The sequence below is a fragment of the Coregonus clupeaformis genome, chromosome 25, assembly GCF_020615455.1.
Source record: "Coregonus clupeaformis isolate EN_2021a chromosome 25, ASM2061545v1, whole genome shotgun sequence".
NCBI classification, from domain to species: domain Eukaryota; kingdom Metazoa; phylum Chordata; class Actinopteri; order Salmoniformes; family Salmonidae; genus Coregonus; species Coregonus clupeaformis.
The window spans coordinates 19,933,710-19,953,840 of NC_059216.1; the positions used below are offsets into that span (position 1 = coordinate 19,933,710).

The following is a 20,131-nucleotide window of genomic DNA, read 5'->3' on the forward strand; positions in this document are numbered from 1 at the left end:
GCATTCACTTTCACTAGCCATCTCATAACCCCCACCACGCACAGCAGTCCCTTTCACTAGCCATCTCATAACCCCCACCACGCACAGCAGTCCCTTTCACTAGCCATCTCATAACCCCCACCACGCACAGCATTCACTTTCACTAGCCATCTGATAACCCCCACCACGCACAGCAGTCACTTTCACTAGCCATCTGATAACCCCCACCACAGCCATCTCATAACCCCCACCACGGCCATCTCATAACCCCCACCACGCACAGCATTCACTTTCACTAGCCATCTCATAACTTTTATCTCTCTCTTTCTCTCAGGGTTTGACTGGAGTTTACACTTTAAATGGGAGCAGATTCCCATCGAACAGAAGATGTCCAGGAATGATCCCACTCTGCCTATCAGGTAGTTACACTGTCTTCAGGTATACCAAACCTTTTTTGATGTACTCAGAGGACCGTTATTAGCATGTTTTAACCACTCCTATAAAAATGGTAGATTATTAGATACTCAACAAGAAGGTCTGATTTTATTATTACTGAAACAGGACCCAGGTGGTAAATATAAAGATTCAGTCCATTAAAAAAAATTGGAGGCCCCTTACACTTCAGTGTTCTGACGCAAAAATTCTATCAAAATGTATAGCGCATAGAATTTAAAAAGGTATTGTTGGATATTATTCATCCTAATCAGACAGGTTTTTTACATGGAAGATACATTGGATATAATATAAGGCAAGTACTGGAAACAATAGAACACTATGAAAAATCTGGGAAACCAGGCCTGCTATTCATAGCAGACTTTGAAAAGGCTTTTGATAAAGACTGGAATTTATATATAAAGTGCATTTGGAGAGTATTCAGACCCCTTCCATTTTTCAAAATGTTGTTATGTTACAGCCTTATTCTAAAATGGATTAAATAAAAACAAATCCTCATCGATCTACACACAATACCCCATAATGACAAAACGAAAACAGGTTTTTAGAAATTTTTCAAATTTATGACAAATTAAAAACAGAAATACCTTATACATAAGTAGTCAGACCCTTTGCTATGGGACTCAAAATTGAGCTCAGGTGCATCCTGTTTCCGTTGATCATCCTTGAGATGTTTCTACAACTTGATTGGAGTCCACCTGTGGTAAATTCAATTGATTGGACATGATTTGGAAAGGCACACACCTGTCTATATAAGGTTCCACAGTTGACAGTGCATGTCAGAGAAAAACCAAGCCATTAGGTCGAAGGAATTGTCCGTAGAGCTCAGAGACAGGATTGTGTCGATTGTGTCGAGGCACAGATCTGGGGAAGGGTACCAACATTTTTTTGCAGCATTGAAGGTCTCCAAGAACACAGTGGCCTCCATCATTCTTAAATGTAAGAAGCTTGTAACCACCAAGACTGGCCGCCCGGCCAAACTCAGCAATCGGGTTCCTCTGAGTTCCTCTGTGGAGATGCTAGAACCTTCCAGAAGGACAATCATCTCTGCAGCACTTCACCTATCAGGCCTTTATGGTAGAGTGGCCAGACGGAAGCCACTCATCAGTAAAAGGCACATGACAGCCCGCTTGGAGTTTGCAAAAAGGCACCTAAAGAACTCTCAGACCATGAGAAACAAGATTCTCTGGTCTGATGAAACCAAGATTGAACTCTTTGGCCTGAATGCCAAGTGTCTGGATGACGTCTGGAGGAAACCAGGCACCATCTCTATGGTGAAGCATGGTGGTGGCAGCATCATGCTGTGGGGATGTTTTTCAGCGGCAGGGACTGGGAAACTAGTCAGGATTGATGGAAAGATGAACGGAGCAAAGTACAGAGAGATCCTTGATGAAAACCTGCTCCAGAGCGCTCAGGACCTCAGACTGGGGCGAAGGTTCACCTTCCAACAGGACAACGACCCTAAGCACACAGCCAAGACAACACAGGAGTGGCTTTGGGACAAGTCTCTGAATGTCCTTGAGTAGCCCAGTGAGAGCCCGGACTTGAAGCCGATCTAACATCTCTGGAGAGACCTGAAAATAGCTGTGCAGCGTCGCTCCCCATCCAAACTGACAGAGCTTGAGAGTATCTGCAGAGAATAATGGTAGAAACTCCCCAAATACAGGTGTGCCAAGCTTGTAGCGTCATACCCAAGAAGACTCGAGGCTGTAATCGCTGCCGAAGTGCTTCAACAAAGTACTGAGTAAAGGGTCTGAATATTTATGTAAATGTGATATTTCAGGTTTTTATTTGTAATACATTTGCAAAAAATTATAAAAACCTGTTTTTGCTTTGTCATTATGGGGTATTGTGTGTAGAGTTATGAGAAAATAAATGTTTACAAACATTTTAGAAGAAGGCTGTAATGTTACAAAATGTGGAAAAAATCAAGGGGTCTGAATACTTTCTGAATGCAATTTCCGAATGCCTGGAATATTTCAATTTGGAGAATTTCTTATACAATGGGTTAAAGTTATGTATAGTAACCCCAGGTGTAAAATTGTAAATAATGGATACTTCTCAGAAAGTATTAAACTGTCAAGAGGAGTAAAACAAGGTTGTCCACTATCGGCATATCTATTTATTATGGCCATCAAAATGTTAGCTATTAAAATCTGATCCAACAATAATATCAAGGGATTAGAAATCCAGGGCTTTGTCACGATCGTCATGGAGAGACCAAGGCGCAGCGTTGCGGGTGAACATATTATATATTTATTAAATGATCACACGATCAAAACAACAAACGAAAAACGTGACGTCTATGGTTAAACACACACCAACACGAACAAAAACAATAAACGACTCGTGAAGTCCACGGTGACAAAGACCGAACACGGAACAAGAAACCACCAACACAACGTGAAAGACAGACAGTTAAATATGGCTCCCAATCAGAGACACCCAGCTGACACTCGTTGCCTCTGATTGGGAGTCACTCAGACCAACATAGAAAAATCAAACATAGAATTACACACCCTGGCTCAACATAACATTGTCCCCAGAGCCAGGGCGTGACAGTACCCCCCCCTAAAGACGCGGACTCCGACCGCGCCAACTAAATCCCACAGGGGAGGGACCGGGTGGGCACTCCGCCTAGGCGGCGGATCCGGCTCCGGACATGACCCAGGCACGGGTTGTGCTGGACTGACGACGCGCACCCCTGGCTTGGTGCGTGGAGGAGGAACGGGCCTTACCAGGCTGACGACGCACACCGTAGGCTTGGTGCGTGGAGCAGGGACAGGCCGGACTGGGCTGACGAAGCACACCACTGACTTGGTGCGGGGAGCAGGAACGGGCCGAGCCGGGCTGACGAAGCGCACCCCTGCCTTGGTGCGGGGAGCAGGAATGGACCGGACCGGGCTGACGAAGCGCACCCCTGACTTGGTGCGGGGAGCAGGAATGGGCCGGACCGGGCTGACGACGCGCACCACTGACTTGGTGCGGGGAGCAGGAATGGGCCGGACCGGGCTGACGACGCGCACCACTGACTTGGTGCGGGGAGCAGGAATGGGCCGGACCGGGCTGACGACGCGCACCACTGACTTGGGGCGGGGAGCAGGAACGGGCCGCGCCGGGCTGACGAAACGCACCACTGACTTGGTGGGAGTGGCAGGAACAGGCCGGACCGTACTGGGAACACACACCACTGGCCCTACTTGAGGATCAGGAACAGGCCGGACCGGACTGGCAACACACGCCAGTACCTCTCGCCGTACCTCTACAACCTCCTTCCCCCTGGTGGCCAGTGACTCCCGTAACCTGGCGGCCTCCTCTGCCAACCCGCTGGACCGCTCTATCGCGGCCTCCTGCTGCCCCGACGTCGTGAGCCCCCCCCTAAAAAATTTCTGGGGGTCTCTCCTCCCCGTGGGCCAGGCCTCCATCGTTCTCGCCCAACTCTCGCTCCTCTGTCTCTAACTCTCGCCATTCAGCTCCTCAATGGGCTTGACCCAGTCGAAGCTCCTCCTCAACTGGTCCCAAGTCCACCCTCTCTGCTCCTCACTAGGCTTGACCCAGTCGAGGCTGCCATGGAGATCTGCCAGCGATGGCTCCTGGACACGCTGCTTGGTCTGGTTTAGGTGGTTTCTTCTGTCACGATCGTAATGGAGAGACCAAGGCGCAGCGTTGCGGGTGAACATATTATATATTTATTAAATGATCACACGATCAAAACAACAAACGAAAAACGTGACGTCTATGGTTAAACACACACCAACACGAACAAAAACAATAAACGACTCGTGAAGTCCACGGTGACAAAGACCGAACACGGAACAAGAAACCACCAACACAACGTGAAAGACAGACAGTTAAATATGGTTCCCAATCAGAGACACCCAGCTGACACTCGTTGCCTCTGATTGGGAGTCACTCAGACCAACATAGAAAAATCAAACATAGAATTACACACCCTGGCTCAACATAACATTGTCCCCAGAGCCAGGGCGTGACAGGCTTAAAAATAAAGGTGTCATTGTACGCTGATGATTCGTGTTTTCTCTTAAATCCACAACTTGAGTCCCTCCACAGCCTCATAGAGGATCTAGATACATTTTCTAACCTCTCTGGATTACAACCAAATTATGATAAATGTACTATATTACGTATTGGATCACTAAAAAATACAATTTTTACATTACCATGTAGTTTACCAATAAAATCGTCTGACGGTGATGTGGACATACTCGGTATTCATATACCAAAATAAATAAATGATCTCACTACAATAAATGTTAATAGAAAGTTAGCAAAATAGGATAAGATCTTGCTACCATGGATCTTGCTATTTGTGGAAAAATCACCCTGATTAACTATTTGGTATTATCCCAGTTTGTTTATGGTCTTGTCTACGCCTAGCGAACAGTTTTTTAAATTATATGAGAAAAGAATAATCCATTTTATTTGTTATACTTAAATCCGAACTGGTTCTCTAGTAGATTAGTAAGAATGGCTCACCCCATGTTGAAGAATGGCCTTTTTCCCTTTATTCAGATTACAACCTCTCACTTTCGGTTATTTGAAAATGAAATAATCTCAAAAATATAGCTATTTTTAAAACAAGCCATAGAAAGTTGGTTGCAATTTCAGTTTAATCCACCAGAAAAGACAGAACAAATATTACAACAAATATTATGGTTAAATTCAAATATACTAATTGATATTTTTTTTTATACAGTTTTGGAGCAGAAAAAAAATAAACTGTATAATCTTTGTAAATTATATCATAAATAGGACTGGTGGAGTTACAGTACCAGTCAAACGTTTTAGAACACCTACTCATTCCAGGGTTTTTCTTTATTTTTACAATTTTCTACATTGTAGATGTCAAGGGGTGCTGAAGGTGGGTGTGGTGCAGGAATCAAGCGCAGGACGCATAAGCTTAGTCCAAAAGACTTTAGTGAGTTATTCACGTAGTACACGAGCACAATAAGCCCGGAGGCGAAATAAAGGCGCACACAGGCGTCAAACAAACGGCGCACTAACATGTGCGAAAACCTCTCCAAACAACGGAGGGAAACACGTAGCTCAGAACACCAAACAGAAGCGCAATCACACACAACACCTGACACACACAACGAGAACTAAATAGGACACTAACGAGGACTAACTAGACACAGGTGTACAACATCAAGACAAAACCAAACGAACATGAAACATAGATCGGTGGCAGCTAGTACTCCGGGGACGACGACCGCCGAAACCTGCCCGAACAAGGAGGAGGAGCAGCCTCGGCCGAAACCGTGACAGTAGAATAATAGTGAAGGCATCAAAACTATGAAATAACACATATGGAATCATGTAGTAACCAAAAAAGTGTTAAACAAATCAAAATATATTTTATATTTTGAGATTCTCCACCCTTTGCCTTGATGACAGCTTTGCACACTCTGGTAGTGTATGTCACACATGCAGCTAACAAAAATATATGGAAATGTCTGCTCTACCCAAAATTACAACCAACTAATTGCAGCATTTCCGCAAAAATGGAAGAGGCAAGTGGAAGGGGGAGAAAGTAAGGAACTTGTCTGTCAGCCCTGCATTAAAGACCAAAATTGGTTAAAGAAAATGTTTATAAATAAAAAAGTATACCAGTTTCATTTAAGGACCAAAGGATTGACAACCGTCCCATATAGATTGCAAAATAGTTGGGAAGACATTTTCGATGTACCGATTCCATGGCACATGGTTTATGAACTGATACACAAAACAATGCCGGAGAGTTTTTCAATTCAAGTTATTATACAAAATTCTTGCAACCAATAGAATGTATATGTGGGATGCAACCATCCCATATCTGCGGATTTTGCTGCGAAGAACCAGATCATTAGATCATTTGTTTTGGTACTGTCCATATGTAGCTTGTTTTTAGTCACAGATTCAGCAATGGCTGAAGAATTGAAACATTTACCTGGAGTTAACTCTGCAAATAGCACTGCTGGATGATCTGAAAAGTAAATCGATCAATAATATAATACTCTTAAATTGTTATCTTTAATTTACAATCTGTAGAAACTATGAGAATAGAAAGGTTCAGAAATGTTTTGAAACATCACCGCACAGTTGAAAAATAACCTGGATGGTGTTCGGAGATAGATGGGAGGGGTTGAGGGGAGCAGAAGGGTGGGACTAAAAATAAAAAACAAAATATAACCAATGTAAAATATACTGTGTCTGTAAAATGTACATAGTATGTATAAGCTGGAAGTAGAAGCTTAAGTGTTGTTGTCCATTAGTTTACTCCAATTAGGGGAGGGATGGTAGGATTAGGGGAAAATAATAAAGGAAAGTATATTTAAAATAATATATATATATATATGGGGGATCGGAAATGATGCAGACAATTACATTGATAGAAGCCACAATCTATCTGCAATATTAAAGCTGATCTACCCCCTAAAAAAAAAAGATTTAAAAAAAAGGGGTACCTAGTCAGATATACAACTGAATGCATTCAACCAAAATGTGTCTTCCGCATTTAACCCCACCCCTCTGAATCAGAGAGCTGGCTGCCCTAATCCACGTCATCGGCGCCCGGGGAGCGGTTGATGTTGGGGGTTAACTGCCTTGCTCGAGGGCAGAAAGATTTTTCCAACTTGCTGGCTCTGGGATTCGAACCAGCAACCTTTCGGTTACTGGCCTAACGCTTTAAACCCCCAAAAATGGTGGTAATGAATAACATTAGATGGAAATATAATATATATATATATATATATATATATATAATGTTGTTATATATATATAATAATATATGGGGATCTGATCCTTTATGAAGCCTATTGTGTGTCTGTCTGTCTGTCCTCTGTCTGTCTGTCTGTCCTCTGTGTGTCTGTCCTCTGTGTGTCTGTCTGTCTGTCCTCTGTCTGACTGTCTGTCCTCTGTGTGTCTGTCTGTCTGTCCTCTGTGTGTCTGACTGTCTGTCCTCTGTGTGTCTGTCTGTCTGTCCTCTGTGTGTCTGTCTGTCTGTCTGTCCTCTGTGTGTCTGTCTGTCTGTCTGTCCTCTGTGTGTCTGTCTGTCTGTCCTCTGCTATAGAACTCCAGTGATTGCAGGAGGGATCTTTGTGATGGACAAGAGCTGGTTTAACCACCTGGGGCAATACGACACTCACATGGACATCTGGGGCGGAGAGAACTTTGGTGAGTTCACTGAGATGAGTCTCTGTCCCATCTGATTAGATATCTAGGGAGAACAAAGTGTCCAGATGTACGTTCTTCTCATTTTAGAGATGACTGTGAGCTACTGACAGACAGACAGATAGAGAGACAGGAAGTCTGGTATATACCGGAGGATATAAAGTAGGACTAGGGCAGTCACGGTGACCGTATTACCGCCACACCGACGATCACGAGTCATGACGGCAGACAAATTCCACGTGACCATTTAGTCACGGTAATATGTTTCTCCAAGCTCTGATGCTGCTGATGGTCATTAGTAGCCTACCAAACTTGCTAACTGCCTGGTACTCAGCACTCTAATCACTCTGACATCAATGCAAATGTAATCGAAAATCTAATAAAACACTTAATGAGAGCCCATGAGCTCATGTTGCGCAACATTTCTATAGGCTATGGAATTGCGTGAGAAAACAGAGTTTTGATGGCCTCTATTAAAAAGAGGAGGATCCCATCAGCTTTCTATAGGCTAGGCCTACTATATTTATTTCTCAACTTTCCTAATATTAAGCTCATTGCTTCTCTTTACAACAGGAGTATAGCCTACCTGGCTGGCATGAAAATGAATCCCGGGAAAAGCGTCCTCCATTTGCTATTTAAGTGCATAGATGACATGTATATATATATTTTTTTCATGACCTTGTTCCGAGACAGGTGCATGAAAATGGTACATTCTAAATCAAAACTAATTTCCCACATAAATTATTTATTATATGTAAAGACAATTGCTTTTATAAGTTGTTTTGATGCTAGTGGTTGTATTAATTTGGGATCTATCGCATCCCACAACTGTCTCAGAGTACGTTTGGAATATTTATTTATTTCACAGAAGGACAAGTTCACCAATAGAATGGGTCAACTTTTGTACAATGGGGGATAGTAGATTGACATAGGCTAGTGCTTTTGCTGTTCGTTAGGCCTACTCATCTTGTTGGCTGACTAAAAGTAGGCTAAATATGGACGCGCGCAGTTGCGTCCATGATGTGTCTGTCTTCATTCACTTGTAGCCTACTTCTTAGCTGAAATGCCTGTGAGAAGGACCCGATCGCATTGGCTAATAATAATTGAGATATCTGAGAGAGCCATGTGAGTGAGAGGTGCTTCGGAGCATGGCAGCTGGGAGAAGGGAATTCTACAGTGGCTTGCGAAAGTATTCACCCGCCTTGGCATTTTTCCTTTTTACCTTACATCCTGGAATTAAAATTGATTTTTGGGAGGTTTGTATCATTTGATTTGCACAACACGCCTACCACTTTGAAGATGCAAATTAATTTTTTTTGTGAAACAAACAAGAAATAAAACAAAAAAAACGGAACTTGAGCGTGCATAACTATTCACTCCCCCAAAGTCAATACTTTGTAGAGCCACCTTTTGCAGCAATTACAGCTGCAAGTCTCTTGGGGTATGTCTCTATAAGCTTGGCACATCTAACCACAAAACATATATACTGAGATCATGTGACAGATCATGTGACACTTAGATTGCACACAGGTGGACTTTATTTAACTAATTATGTGACTTCTGAAGGTAATTGGTTGCACCAGATCTTATTTAGGGGCTTCATAGCAAAGGGGGTGAATACATATGCACCCACCACTTTTCCGTTATATATATTTTTTGAAATCTTTTAAACAAGTTATTTTTTTCATTCCCACTTCACCAATTTGGACTATTTTGTGTATGTCCATTACATGAAATCCAAATAAAAATCCAGTTAAATTACAGGTTGTAATGCAACAAAATAGGGAAAACACCAAGGGGGATGAATACTTTTGCAAGGCACTGTATTTTTTTAGTGATCCAATTTACATTTTAGTCATTTAGCAGACGCTCTTATCCAGAGCGACTTACAATTAGTGAGTGCATACATTTTTCATACTGGCCCTCAGTGGGAATCGAACTCACAACCCTTGCGTTGTAAGCGCCATGCTCTACCAACTGAGCTACAGGAGGGACAATGTAATTATTCTATTCATCCACAACGGCCACTTTGGCCGTAAAAGGCATGGATTTTTTTAGGGGGCATGGTGTGGTCCTCTGTAGCTCAGCTGGTAGAGCATGGCGCTTGTAACGCCAAGGTAGTGGGTTCGATCCCCGGGACCACCCATACACAAAAATGTATGCACGCATGACTGTAAGTCGCTTTGGATAAAAGCGTCTGCTAAATGGCATATTATTATTATTATATTATAATATCATCAAGTGCTTGTCAAATTGAGAATGAGAGACTGATGAAGTGTGTACAACAAGAAACAAAGCAGAGCTCATGCCTTTCATGTGACTTTTTTCCAATCATCATTAGTCTCATCATGAATGTATTAAAAATCAAAACATACAACCCAACATTTGTATCACAAGTAAAGTTGCATAAATACGTCTAAATTAAGCATATAGCAGGACCAGTTTCTTTGTTAACCGCTCAACACAGAATAGCCGCATGTGCACACTTCCTTTGAAATCATTTGCAGAAAATATCCTTTCTATTTTATTCAGCTTTGTTCAATTGTATTCTTCATACTATAAAATAATTTAAAAAATAATGCCACGGAATTCTAAGCAAATCTTATCTGCTAAATTAACTAGTGTAGCCCACAGCCATATGGCATAGCCATATCAGGACTGAACATAAGGACAACTCAGAGTATGCTATTCTGTTCTTCTGAAATAGACTACATTTTCTTCATATCATGTTTCTTTAGACCTGTCTAAAATAAATAATAGATTTATTGTGATGGTGTAGGCTATATTACATGGATTTATTAGACTTTTTTTAAATGTAGATGTTCCAAAGGTCTGCATCAGTGGCTTGTAGGCTGTGTGGAAGCCAGGAGATGCTAAATGTGTGTATGTTAATTACCAGTCAATTACCGTGAGACCGGCAGTTATTTGCTTGACAATCACCGGATGACAGAATTTCAGGACCGCCACGGCCCTAGGTAGGACCTCAGAGATACCAACACATTGGTTTTGTGGCACGCAGACCTGAGTTTTGCTTGAGAAATTGCTTCAAATACAGATGTGCGATCTTAATTTGACCAGACCTAGGCTGTCAGTAACCCAATCTTGCTACATCAGGATTAAAATGGGAGATCATCATGCCCTTTATTTGAATGTAAATTCTATCATTTGTATTCTGAAATGCGTCTGTTGGAGCTTGTCTGGCTTAATAAAAGTCTGGTGGCACGTTAGAACTGAACAAGCTGTCTATGGGTGCCTGGACAGTAGCACGCACACTAAGTCTGGTCTTCCAACAAAACTAGTTGTCTGATCTGCATTAGCCCAACCTCTCATTGGCAGAGTTCCCCTGCTACAGATGATAGGGAGGTTTTAAAGGGTTATTAATGTGTTAATGGTCTCTCTCTGTGTGTGTGTGTCCTGTGTATAATCTCCTATAAATATAACACATATCCTGTCTGTGTCTGTCTGTCTGTCTGTCTGTCTGTCCTGGTGTCACTCTTCAGAGCAGTCGTTCAGGGTGGATGTGTGTCGGCAGACCAGACTGTGTATGTGTGTGTGTTCAAACAGGTTTTTAGAAATTTTAGCAAATGTATTAAAAATAAAAGTCTGAAATATCACATTTACATAAGTATTCAGACCATTTACTCAGTACTTTGTTGAAGCACATTTGGTAGCGTTTACAGCCTCGAGTCTTCTTGGGTATGACACTACAAGCTTGGCACACCTGTATTTGGGGAGTTTCTCCCATTCTTCTCTGCAGATCCTCTCAAGCTCTGTCAGGTTGGATGGGGAGCGTCGCTGCACAGCTATTTTCAGGTCTCTCCAGAGATGTTCGATTGGGTTCAAGTCCAGGTTCTGGCTGAGCCACTCAAGGACATTCAGAGACTTGTCCCGAAGCCACTCCTGCATTGTCTTGGCTGTGTGCTTAGGGCCGTGCTTCATCGTAGGGATGGTGCCAGGTTTCCTCCAGACGTGGCGCTTGGCATTCAGGCCAAAGAGTTCAATCTTGGTTTCATCAAACCAGAAAATCTTGTTTCTCATGGTTTGAGAGTCCTTTAGGTGCCTTTTGGCAAACTCCATCTGGCCACTCTACCATAAAGGCCTGATTGGTGGAGTGCTGCAGAGATGGTTGTCCTTCTGGAAGGTTCTCCCATCTCCACAGAGGAGCTCTGTCAGAGTGACCATCGGGTTCTTGGTCACCTCCCTGACCAAGGCCCTTCTCCCCCCATTGCTCAGTTTGGCCGGGCGGCCAGCTCTAGGAAGAGTCTTGGTGGTTCCAAACATCTTCCATTTAAGAATGATGGAGGCCACTGTGTTCTTGGGGACCTTCAATGCCACAGAAATGTTTTGGTACCCTTCCCCAGATGTGTGCCTCAACACATTCCTGTCTCTACGGACAATTCCTTCGACCTAATGGCTTGGTTTTTACTCTGACATGCATTGTCAACTGTGAGACCTTATATAGACAGGTGTGTGCCTTTCCAAATCCGGTCCAATCAATTGAATTTACCAAAGGTGTACTCCAATCAAGTTGTAGAAATATCTCAAGGATTATCAAAGGAAACAGGATGCACCTGAGCTCAATTTTGAGTCTCATAGCAAACGGTCTGAATACTTATGTGAATAAGGTATTTCAGTTTATTATTTTTTAAAACCTGTTTTTCGCTTTGTCATTATGGGGTATTGTGTGTAGATTGATGAGGGAAAAAAATTATTTAATCCATTTTAGAATAAGGCTGTAACATAACAAAATGTGGAAAAAGGCAAGGGGTCTGAATACTTTCCGAATGCACTGTAACCACTGTGTCCCTCTCTCCTCAGAGCTGTCGTTCAGGGTGTGGATGTGTGGCGGGAGCCTGGAGATTCTGCCCTGCAGCAGGGTGGGGCACGTCTTCAGGAAACGTCACCCCTACGACTTCCCAGAGGGCAATGCTCTCACATACATCAAGTGAGTGGGCTGGGCTACACTCTGTTATGACAGACAGAGCAGCCGTTCTCAAACCTCTCCTCGGGAACCCCCAGCCGTTCTCAAACCTCTCCTCGGGAACCCCCAGAAGTTCTCAATCCTCTCCTCAGGGACCCCCAGCCGTTCTCAAACCTCTCCTCAGGGACCCCCAGAAGTTCTCAATCCTCTCCTCAGGGACCCCCAGCCGTTCTCAATCCTCTCCTCGGGAACCCCCAACGTCTGAGGTCCCAGAGGAGAGGTGTGAAATGTCTGGGGGTCCCAGAGGAGAGGTTTGAAAAGGCTGGACTAGAGAGCCAGACACTAGCCATACCTTCCTCTGTACCGTCCTGTCAACCTTCCTCTGTACTGTCTACCTTCCTCTGTACTGTCTACCTTCCTCTGTACTGTCTACCTTCCTCTGTACTGTCTACCTTCCTCTGTACTGTCTACCTTCCTCTGTACTGTCTACCTTCCTCTGTTCTGTACTGTCTACCTTCCTCTGTTCTGTACTGTCTACCTTCCTCTGTTCTGTACTGTCTACCTTCCTCTGTACTGTCTACCTTCCTCTGTACTGTCTACCTTCCTCTGTACTGTCTACCTTCCTCTGTACTGTACTGTCAACCTTCCTCTGTACTGTCTACCTTCCTCTGTACTGTCTACCTTCCTCTGTACTGTCTACCTTCCTCTGTACTGTCTACCTTCCTCTGTACTGTCTACCTTCCTCTGTACTTTAGGAATGCACAATGCTGCTGTGTTATTATCCTACCTGACCAGGTGTGTGTGTGTGTGTGTGTGTGTGTGTGTGTGTGTTGTCAGGAACACGCGTCGAGCAGCAGAGGTGTGGATGGATGAGTTTAAACAGTACTACTACTTAGCAAGGCCCTCAGCGCAGGGCAAGGCCTTTGGCAGCATTGCAGACCGCCTGACTCTGAGACGCAAACTGAGCTGCAAGTCCTTCCGTTGGTATATGGAGAACGTGTACCCTGAGCTAAGGTAAGAGGAGAGAGCCTCTCTCTACTGGCTACCCAGACAGTTTCCCTGTATAACACTCTGTCATTCATATTCAGATTCACGTTTATTGCCCTACAAGAGGAAATACTTTGTACAGCTCACACATCACAACATCTAGAAAACACAACATCTAGAGAACACAACACCTAGAAAACACAACATCTAGAAAACACAACACCTAGAAAACACAACACCTAGAAAACACAACATCTAGAAAACACAACACCTAGAAAACACAACACCTAGAAAACACAACATCTAGAAAACACAACACCTAGAAAACACAACACCTAGAAAACACAACATCTAGAAAACACAACATCTAGAAAACACAACATCTAGAAAACACAACATCTAGAAAACACAACACCTAGAAAACACAACACCTAGAAAACACAACATCTAGAAAACACAACATCTAGAAAACACAACATCTAGAAAACACAACACCTAGAAAACACAACATCTAGAAAACACAACATCTAGAAAACACATCTAAAAAACACAGCAGGAAACTAACACTAGTAAGAGTCTGACATAACACCAGCCCCCCCCAACACCTGCCCCCCCAACACCTGCCCCCTCCCAACACCTGCCCCCTCCCAACACCTGCCCCCCCAACACCTGCCCCCTCAAGACCTGCCCCCTCACAACACCTGTCCCCCCCAACACCTGCCCTCCCAACATCTGCCCCCCAACACCTGCCCTCCCAACATCTGCCCCCCAACACCTGCCCCCCAACACCTGCCCCCCCCAACACCTGCCCCCCCAACACCTGCCCCCCCAACACCTGCCCCCTCCCAACACCTGCCCCTCCCAAAACCTGCCCCTCCCAACACCTGCCCCCAACACCTGCCCCCCAACACCTGCCCCCCAACACCTGCCCTCCCAACACCTGCCCCCCAACACCTGCCCCCCCAACATATGCCCCCTCCCAACACCTGCCCCTCCCAACACCTGCCCCTCCCAACACCTGCCCCTCCCAACACCTGCCCCTCCCAACACCTGCCCCTCCCAACACCTGCCCCTCCCAACACCTGCCCCCTCCCAACACCTGCCCCCCAACACCTGCCCCCCCAACATATGCCCCCCCCAACACCTGCCCCTCCCAACACCTGCCCCTCCCAACACCTGCCCCTCCCAACACCTGCCCCTCCCAACACCTGCCCCCAACACCTGCCCCCCAACACCTGCCCCCCCAACATATGCCCCCCAACACCTGCCCCCCAACACCTGCCCCCCAACACCTGCCCCCCAACACCTGCCCCCCAACATATGCCCCCCAACACCTGCCCCTCCCAACACCTGCCCCTCCCAACACCTGCCCCTCCCAACACCTGCCCCTCCCAACACCTGCCCCCCAACACCTGCCCCCCAACACCTGCCCCCCCAACACCTGCCCCCCCAACATATGCCCCCCCAACACCTGCCCCTCCCAACACCTGCCCCTCCCAACACCTGCCCCCTCCCAACACCTGCCCAGATGAAATGACTAGCTAGAGTAGCATTAACACAGTCCATCTCTTCAATTCCATAATAGCTTCCTCTCACTCCCCCTTACCCCCTGTTTCTCTGTTCACTTTCACGTTTTCTTACCATGTGTTATTTATGAATACATTTGGAATCATACTCACCCAAGTAAAAACAATTAAAACAGAAATATACAGATAAAGTTGTCTCGCTCTCTGTCTGTCTGTCTGTCTTTCTCCTCTCTCTCTGACTCCTCTCTCTCTCTCTCACTCTCGCTCCCTCTCTGTCTGTCTGTCTCCTCCCTCTCTTTCTCTCTTTCTCTCTCTCTCTCACTGTCTCTCTGTCTCTCTCTCTGTCTCTCTTTCTCTCTCTCCCCCTCTCTCTCTCTCTCTCTCTCTCTCTCTCTCTCTCTCTCTCTCTCTCTCTCTCTCTCTCTCTCTCTCTCTCTCTCTCTCTCTCTCTCTGTCTCCTCTCTCTCACTCTCCTCTCTCCTCCTTCTCTCCCTCTCCATCTCCCTCCCCCTCTCCCCCCAGGGTCCCGGAGCAGGATGCAGTGTCCAGTGTGTTGAGGCAGGGAGGGCTATGTCTGGAGACCCATGGTTCAGACAGCCTGGGTCTGGCAGAGTGTAGGAGCTCTGGAGCTATGAGGCCGCAGTCACAGGTCAGTACCACCACCCACCACTAGGTACAGGTCAGTACCACCACCCACCACTAGGGACATGTCAGTAACATCACCCACCACTAGGGACAGGTCAGTACCATCACCCACCACTAGGGACATGTCAGTAACATCACCCACCACTAGGGACAGGTCAGGACCATCACCCACCACTAGGGACATGTCAGTAACATCACCCACCACTAGGGACAGGTCAGTACCATCACCCACCACTAGGGACATGTCAGTAACATCACCCACCACTAGGGACAGGTCAGGACCATCACCCACCACTAGGGACATGTCAGTACCATCACCCACCACTAGGGACAGGTCAGGACCATCACCCACCACTAGGGACAGGTCAGTACCATCACCCACTACTAGGGACAGGTCAGGACCATCACCCACCACTAGGGACATGTCAGTACCATCACCCACCACTAGGGACATGTCAGGACCATCACCCACCACTAGGGACATGTCAGGACCACTTGCCCCATGTTTTCCTACCTTATCAGGGCCACAATGTCCTGACAAGTCACCAGAATGTCCTGACAAGGTAGTCAATACTTGTTTAATGTCCTGTGTTTGCTGGGATGCTTTTTCATGTGTGTTGATATCTGTCCAAGAAAACTACTAAGCCCATCTCTCTCTCTCTCTCTCTCTCTCTCTCTCTCTCTCTCTCTCTCTCTCTCTCTCTCTCTCTCTCTCTCTCTCTTCTCTCTCTTCTCTCTCTCTCTCTCCCCTCTCTCTCTCTCAATTTCAATTTTTTAAGGGCTTTATTGGCATGGGAAATGTGTGTTAACATTGCCAAAGCAAGTGAAGTAGATAGTAAACAAAAGTGAAATAAACAATAAATATTAACAGTAAACATTACACTCTCTCTCTCTGCTCTCTCTCTCTCTCTCTCTCTCTCTCTCTCTCTCTCTCTCTCTCTCTCTCTCTCTCTCTCTCTCTCTCTCTCTCTCTCTCTCTCTCTCTCTCTCTCTCTCTCTCTCTGTCTCTGTCTCTCCTCTCTCTCTCTCTCTCTCTCTCTCTCTCTCTCTCTCTCTCTCTCTCTCTCTTGCAGAAATGGGAGCTGGCGGAGCCTCTACTACGACAGCAGGACCTGTGTCTCGCCATTACAGCTTTTACTGCTGGGTCAAAGGTCAAGATGGAACCCTGCAGCAACAAGGAGCCCCGACAGGTGAGACAGGCAGGCAGGCAGGCAGACAGACAGGCAGACAGGTGAGCACACAGTCAGCCGGGCTAGGAGGTTAGGGTGGCATCATGGTTCTGAGGAAGGATTTGTGGCTTCATGGGTGTGGAACGTGGTAAAAGGGTTAGTTTAATGGGTAAAACAACCTGCCCTGTAACATAGTCACTGTTGCTCTGAGTGAATGTTGTACTCTCCATCCCTCTATCCTCCATCTCTCCATCCCTCTATCCCCCATATCTCCATCACTATCCTCCATCTCTCCATCACTCTATCCCCCATCTCTCCATCACTCTATCCCCCCATCTCTCCATCCCTCTATCCCCCATCTCTCCATCACTCTATCCTCCATGTCTCCATCACTCTATCCCCCATCTCTCCATCACTCTATCCTCCATGTCTCCATCACTCTATCCCCCATCTCCCCATCCCTCCATCCCTCTATCCCCCCATCTCTCCATCCCTCTATCCTCCATCTCTCTATCCCTCTATCCCCCATCCCTCTATCCCCCATCCCTCCATCCCTCCATCCCTCCATCCCTCCATCGCTCCATCCCTCAATCTCTCCATCCCTCAATCTCTCATCCCTCTATCCCCCCATCTCTCCATCCCTCTATCCTCCATCTCTCTATCCCTCTATCCCCCATCCCTCCATCCCTCCATCCCTCCATCCCTCCATCGCTCCATCCCTCAATCTCTCCATCCCTCAATCTCTCATCCCTCTATCCCCCATCTCTCCATCCCTCTATCCCCATCTCTCCATCCCTCTATCCTCCATCCCTCTATCCCTCCATCCCTCTATCCCTCCATCCCTCTATCCCTCCATCCCTCTATCCCCCATCTCTCCATCCCTCTATCCCCCATCTCTCCATCCCTCCATCTCTCTATCCCCATCCCTCTATCCACCATCCCTCTATCCCCCATCCCTCTATCCCCCATCTCTCCATCCCTCTATCCTCCATCCCTCTATCCCTCCATCCCTCTATCCCCCATCTCCCCATCCCTCTATCCCCCATCTCCCCATCCCTCTATCTCTCCATCTCTCCATCCCCCATCCCTCCATCCCTCTATCCCCCATCTCTCCATCCCTCTATCTCTCCATCCCTCTATCCCCCATCTCCCCATCCCTCTATCCCCCCATCTCTCCATCTCTCCATCCCCCCATCCCTCTATCCCCCCATCTCTCCATCTCTCCATCCCTCTATCCCCCCATCTCTCCATCTCTCCATCCCCCATCCCTCTATCCCCCATCTCTCCATCCCCCATCCCTCTATCCCCCATCTCTCCATCCCCCCATCTCCCCATCTCTCCATCCCTCTATCCCCCATCTCCCCATCCCCCCATCTCCCCATCCCTCTATCCCCCCATCTCCACATCCCTCCATCTCTCATCCCTCTATCCCCCATCTCTCCATCCCTCTATCCCTCCATCCCTCCATCTCCGCTGCAGTTGGACCAGCTCCACTGTTGATCTATAGCGTCTAGGCAGGAGCTCTAACCCGAACCGTGTGGCCAGCCTACCTCTCATCTCCCAGCAGTCCCATCTCTCTAGAGTTCCTGGGCCAGCCTATCATCTCATCTCCCAGCAGTCACATCTCTCTAGAGTTCCTGGGCCAGCCTATCATCTCATCTCCCAGCAGTCACATCTCTCTAGAGTTCCTGGGCCAGCCTATCATCTCATCTCCCAGCAGTCCCATCTCTCTAGAGTTCCTGGGCCAGCCTACCTCTCATCTCCCAGCAGCCCCATCTCTCTAGAGTTCCTAGGGAGTCAGTCAGCGTTCCCATTATTCACCGCTGTTCTGTTCTGCTCTGGGCCATGGTCGGCCTCTCCAGCCCAAAGCTCAGTCTACGTCCCAAGTGGCACCCTATTCCCTATATAGTACACTACTTTTTAATCAGAGCCCTGAATAGGGAATATGGTGCCATTCAGGATACAGACCTGGTCTGAGGTTAGCGCCACAGCAACAGAATACTAGCTGTATTATTCCATAATAATAACACAAACCATAGAGTTTGGATAGAAATGTGATTCCCTTTGTTGAGATTGTATCTAAAGCCATATGTCATTAATGTTAACGGGACCAGATGCTGTGAGTCAGAGGATATGAACACTGTAAATAGTGATCCAGTGACTAGTGCTGTACAGTATCCATCTCTGACCTACTCGGGGTGTTTCATTTTGGAATCCCTTTGGGATCCGTGGGAACATTAATATTACTGTCACCACACACACACAGACCCTCCCACTCCCCTCTCTCCCTAAGGTAACTCCTTACTAACCTCAACCCTCCCATCTGGTTGTAGTTATCTGTATTTGGCCCCTGTGGGAGACTGTTGTTGTTCGTGCATCATCAACACAGCGGCATAAACCCCCTGCTTTCCTGTCTCTGCCAAGTGATTTCTAACCACTCCAGTAATACGTCTCAAATGACACCCTCTTCCCTACACAGTGCACTACTTTAGACCACGGCCTAATAGGGCTAAAAGTCAAAGGTAAGTCCCCCTGTAGCTCAGTTGGTAAGAGCATGGCGCTTGCAACGCCAGGGGTTGTGGGTTCGTTTCCCACGGGGGGGAGGGCCAGTATGGAAAAAAAAATTACGCACTCACTAACTGTAAGTCGCCCTGGATAAGAGCGTCCGCTAAAAATGACTAAAACGTCAAATAGGGTGCCATTTGGGACGCATGGTCTGTGTCTACTCTGCTCTAACCCTCTTCCCTATAGAGTTACCTCTGCTATTTCCACTGTATCAACTGTGACGGGAGTCACAGACCCCTGGGAGGGGAGTCACAGACCCCTGGGAGGGGAGTCACAGACCCCTGGGAGGGGAGTCACAGACCCCTGGGAGGGGAGTCACAGACCCCTGGGACGGGAGTCACAGACCCCTGGGAGGGGAGTCACAGACCCCTGGGAGGGGAGTCACAGACCCCTGGGAGGGGAGTCACAGACCCCTGGGACGGGAGTCACAGACCCCTGGGACGGGAGTCACAGACCCCTGGGAGGGGAGTCACAGACCCCTGGGAGGGGAGTCACAGACCCCTGGGAGGGGAGTCACAGACCCCTGGGAGGGGAGTCACAGACCCCTGGGAGGGGAGCACTGCTTTAAATGATTGTATGATAGAGATTTTAGTATTTAGACGTGCTCATCGTGACTTATTGGGGAATGTTATTCTGCTGGAAGCAACAAAGACAGAGTAATCACACTGTTCCCTCTCCAGCAGAAATAATGTAATAATGTTGCAGACTGAATC

The 20,131-nt window shown here is 46.7% G+C and overlaps 1 protein-coding gene across 1 annotated transcript in view; it reads left to right on the plus strand.

Annotated features, from left to right (window-relative positions):
- Positions 1 to 20,131, plus strand: part of galnt16 (UDP-N-acetyl-alpha-D-galactosamine:polypeptide N-acetylgalactosaminyltransferase 16) — a 57,184-nt gene that overhangs the window by 35,537 nt on the left and 1,516 nt on the right. The window contains exons 8-13 of the mRNA XM_041847393.2: positions 314 to 398; positions 7,505 to 7,608; positions 12,424 to 12,550; positions 13,364 to 13,540; positions 15,562 to 15,688; positions 16,758 to 16,874. Of these exons, the coding sequence (XP_041703327.1) occupies positions 314 to 398; positions 7,505 to 7,608; positions 12,424 to 12,550; positions 13,364 to 13,540; positions 15,562 to 15,688; positions 16,758 to 16,874 (737 nt within the window). The remainder of the gene's footprint in view (positions 1 to 313; positions 399 to 7,504; positions 7,609 to 12,423; positions 12,551 to 13,363; positions 13,541 to 15,561; positions 15,689 to 16,757; positions 16,875 to 20,131) is intronic.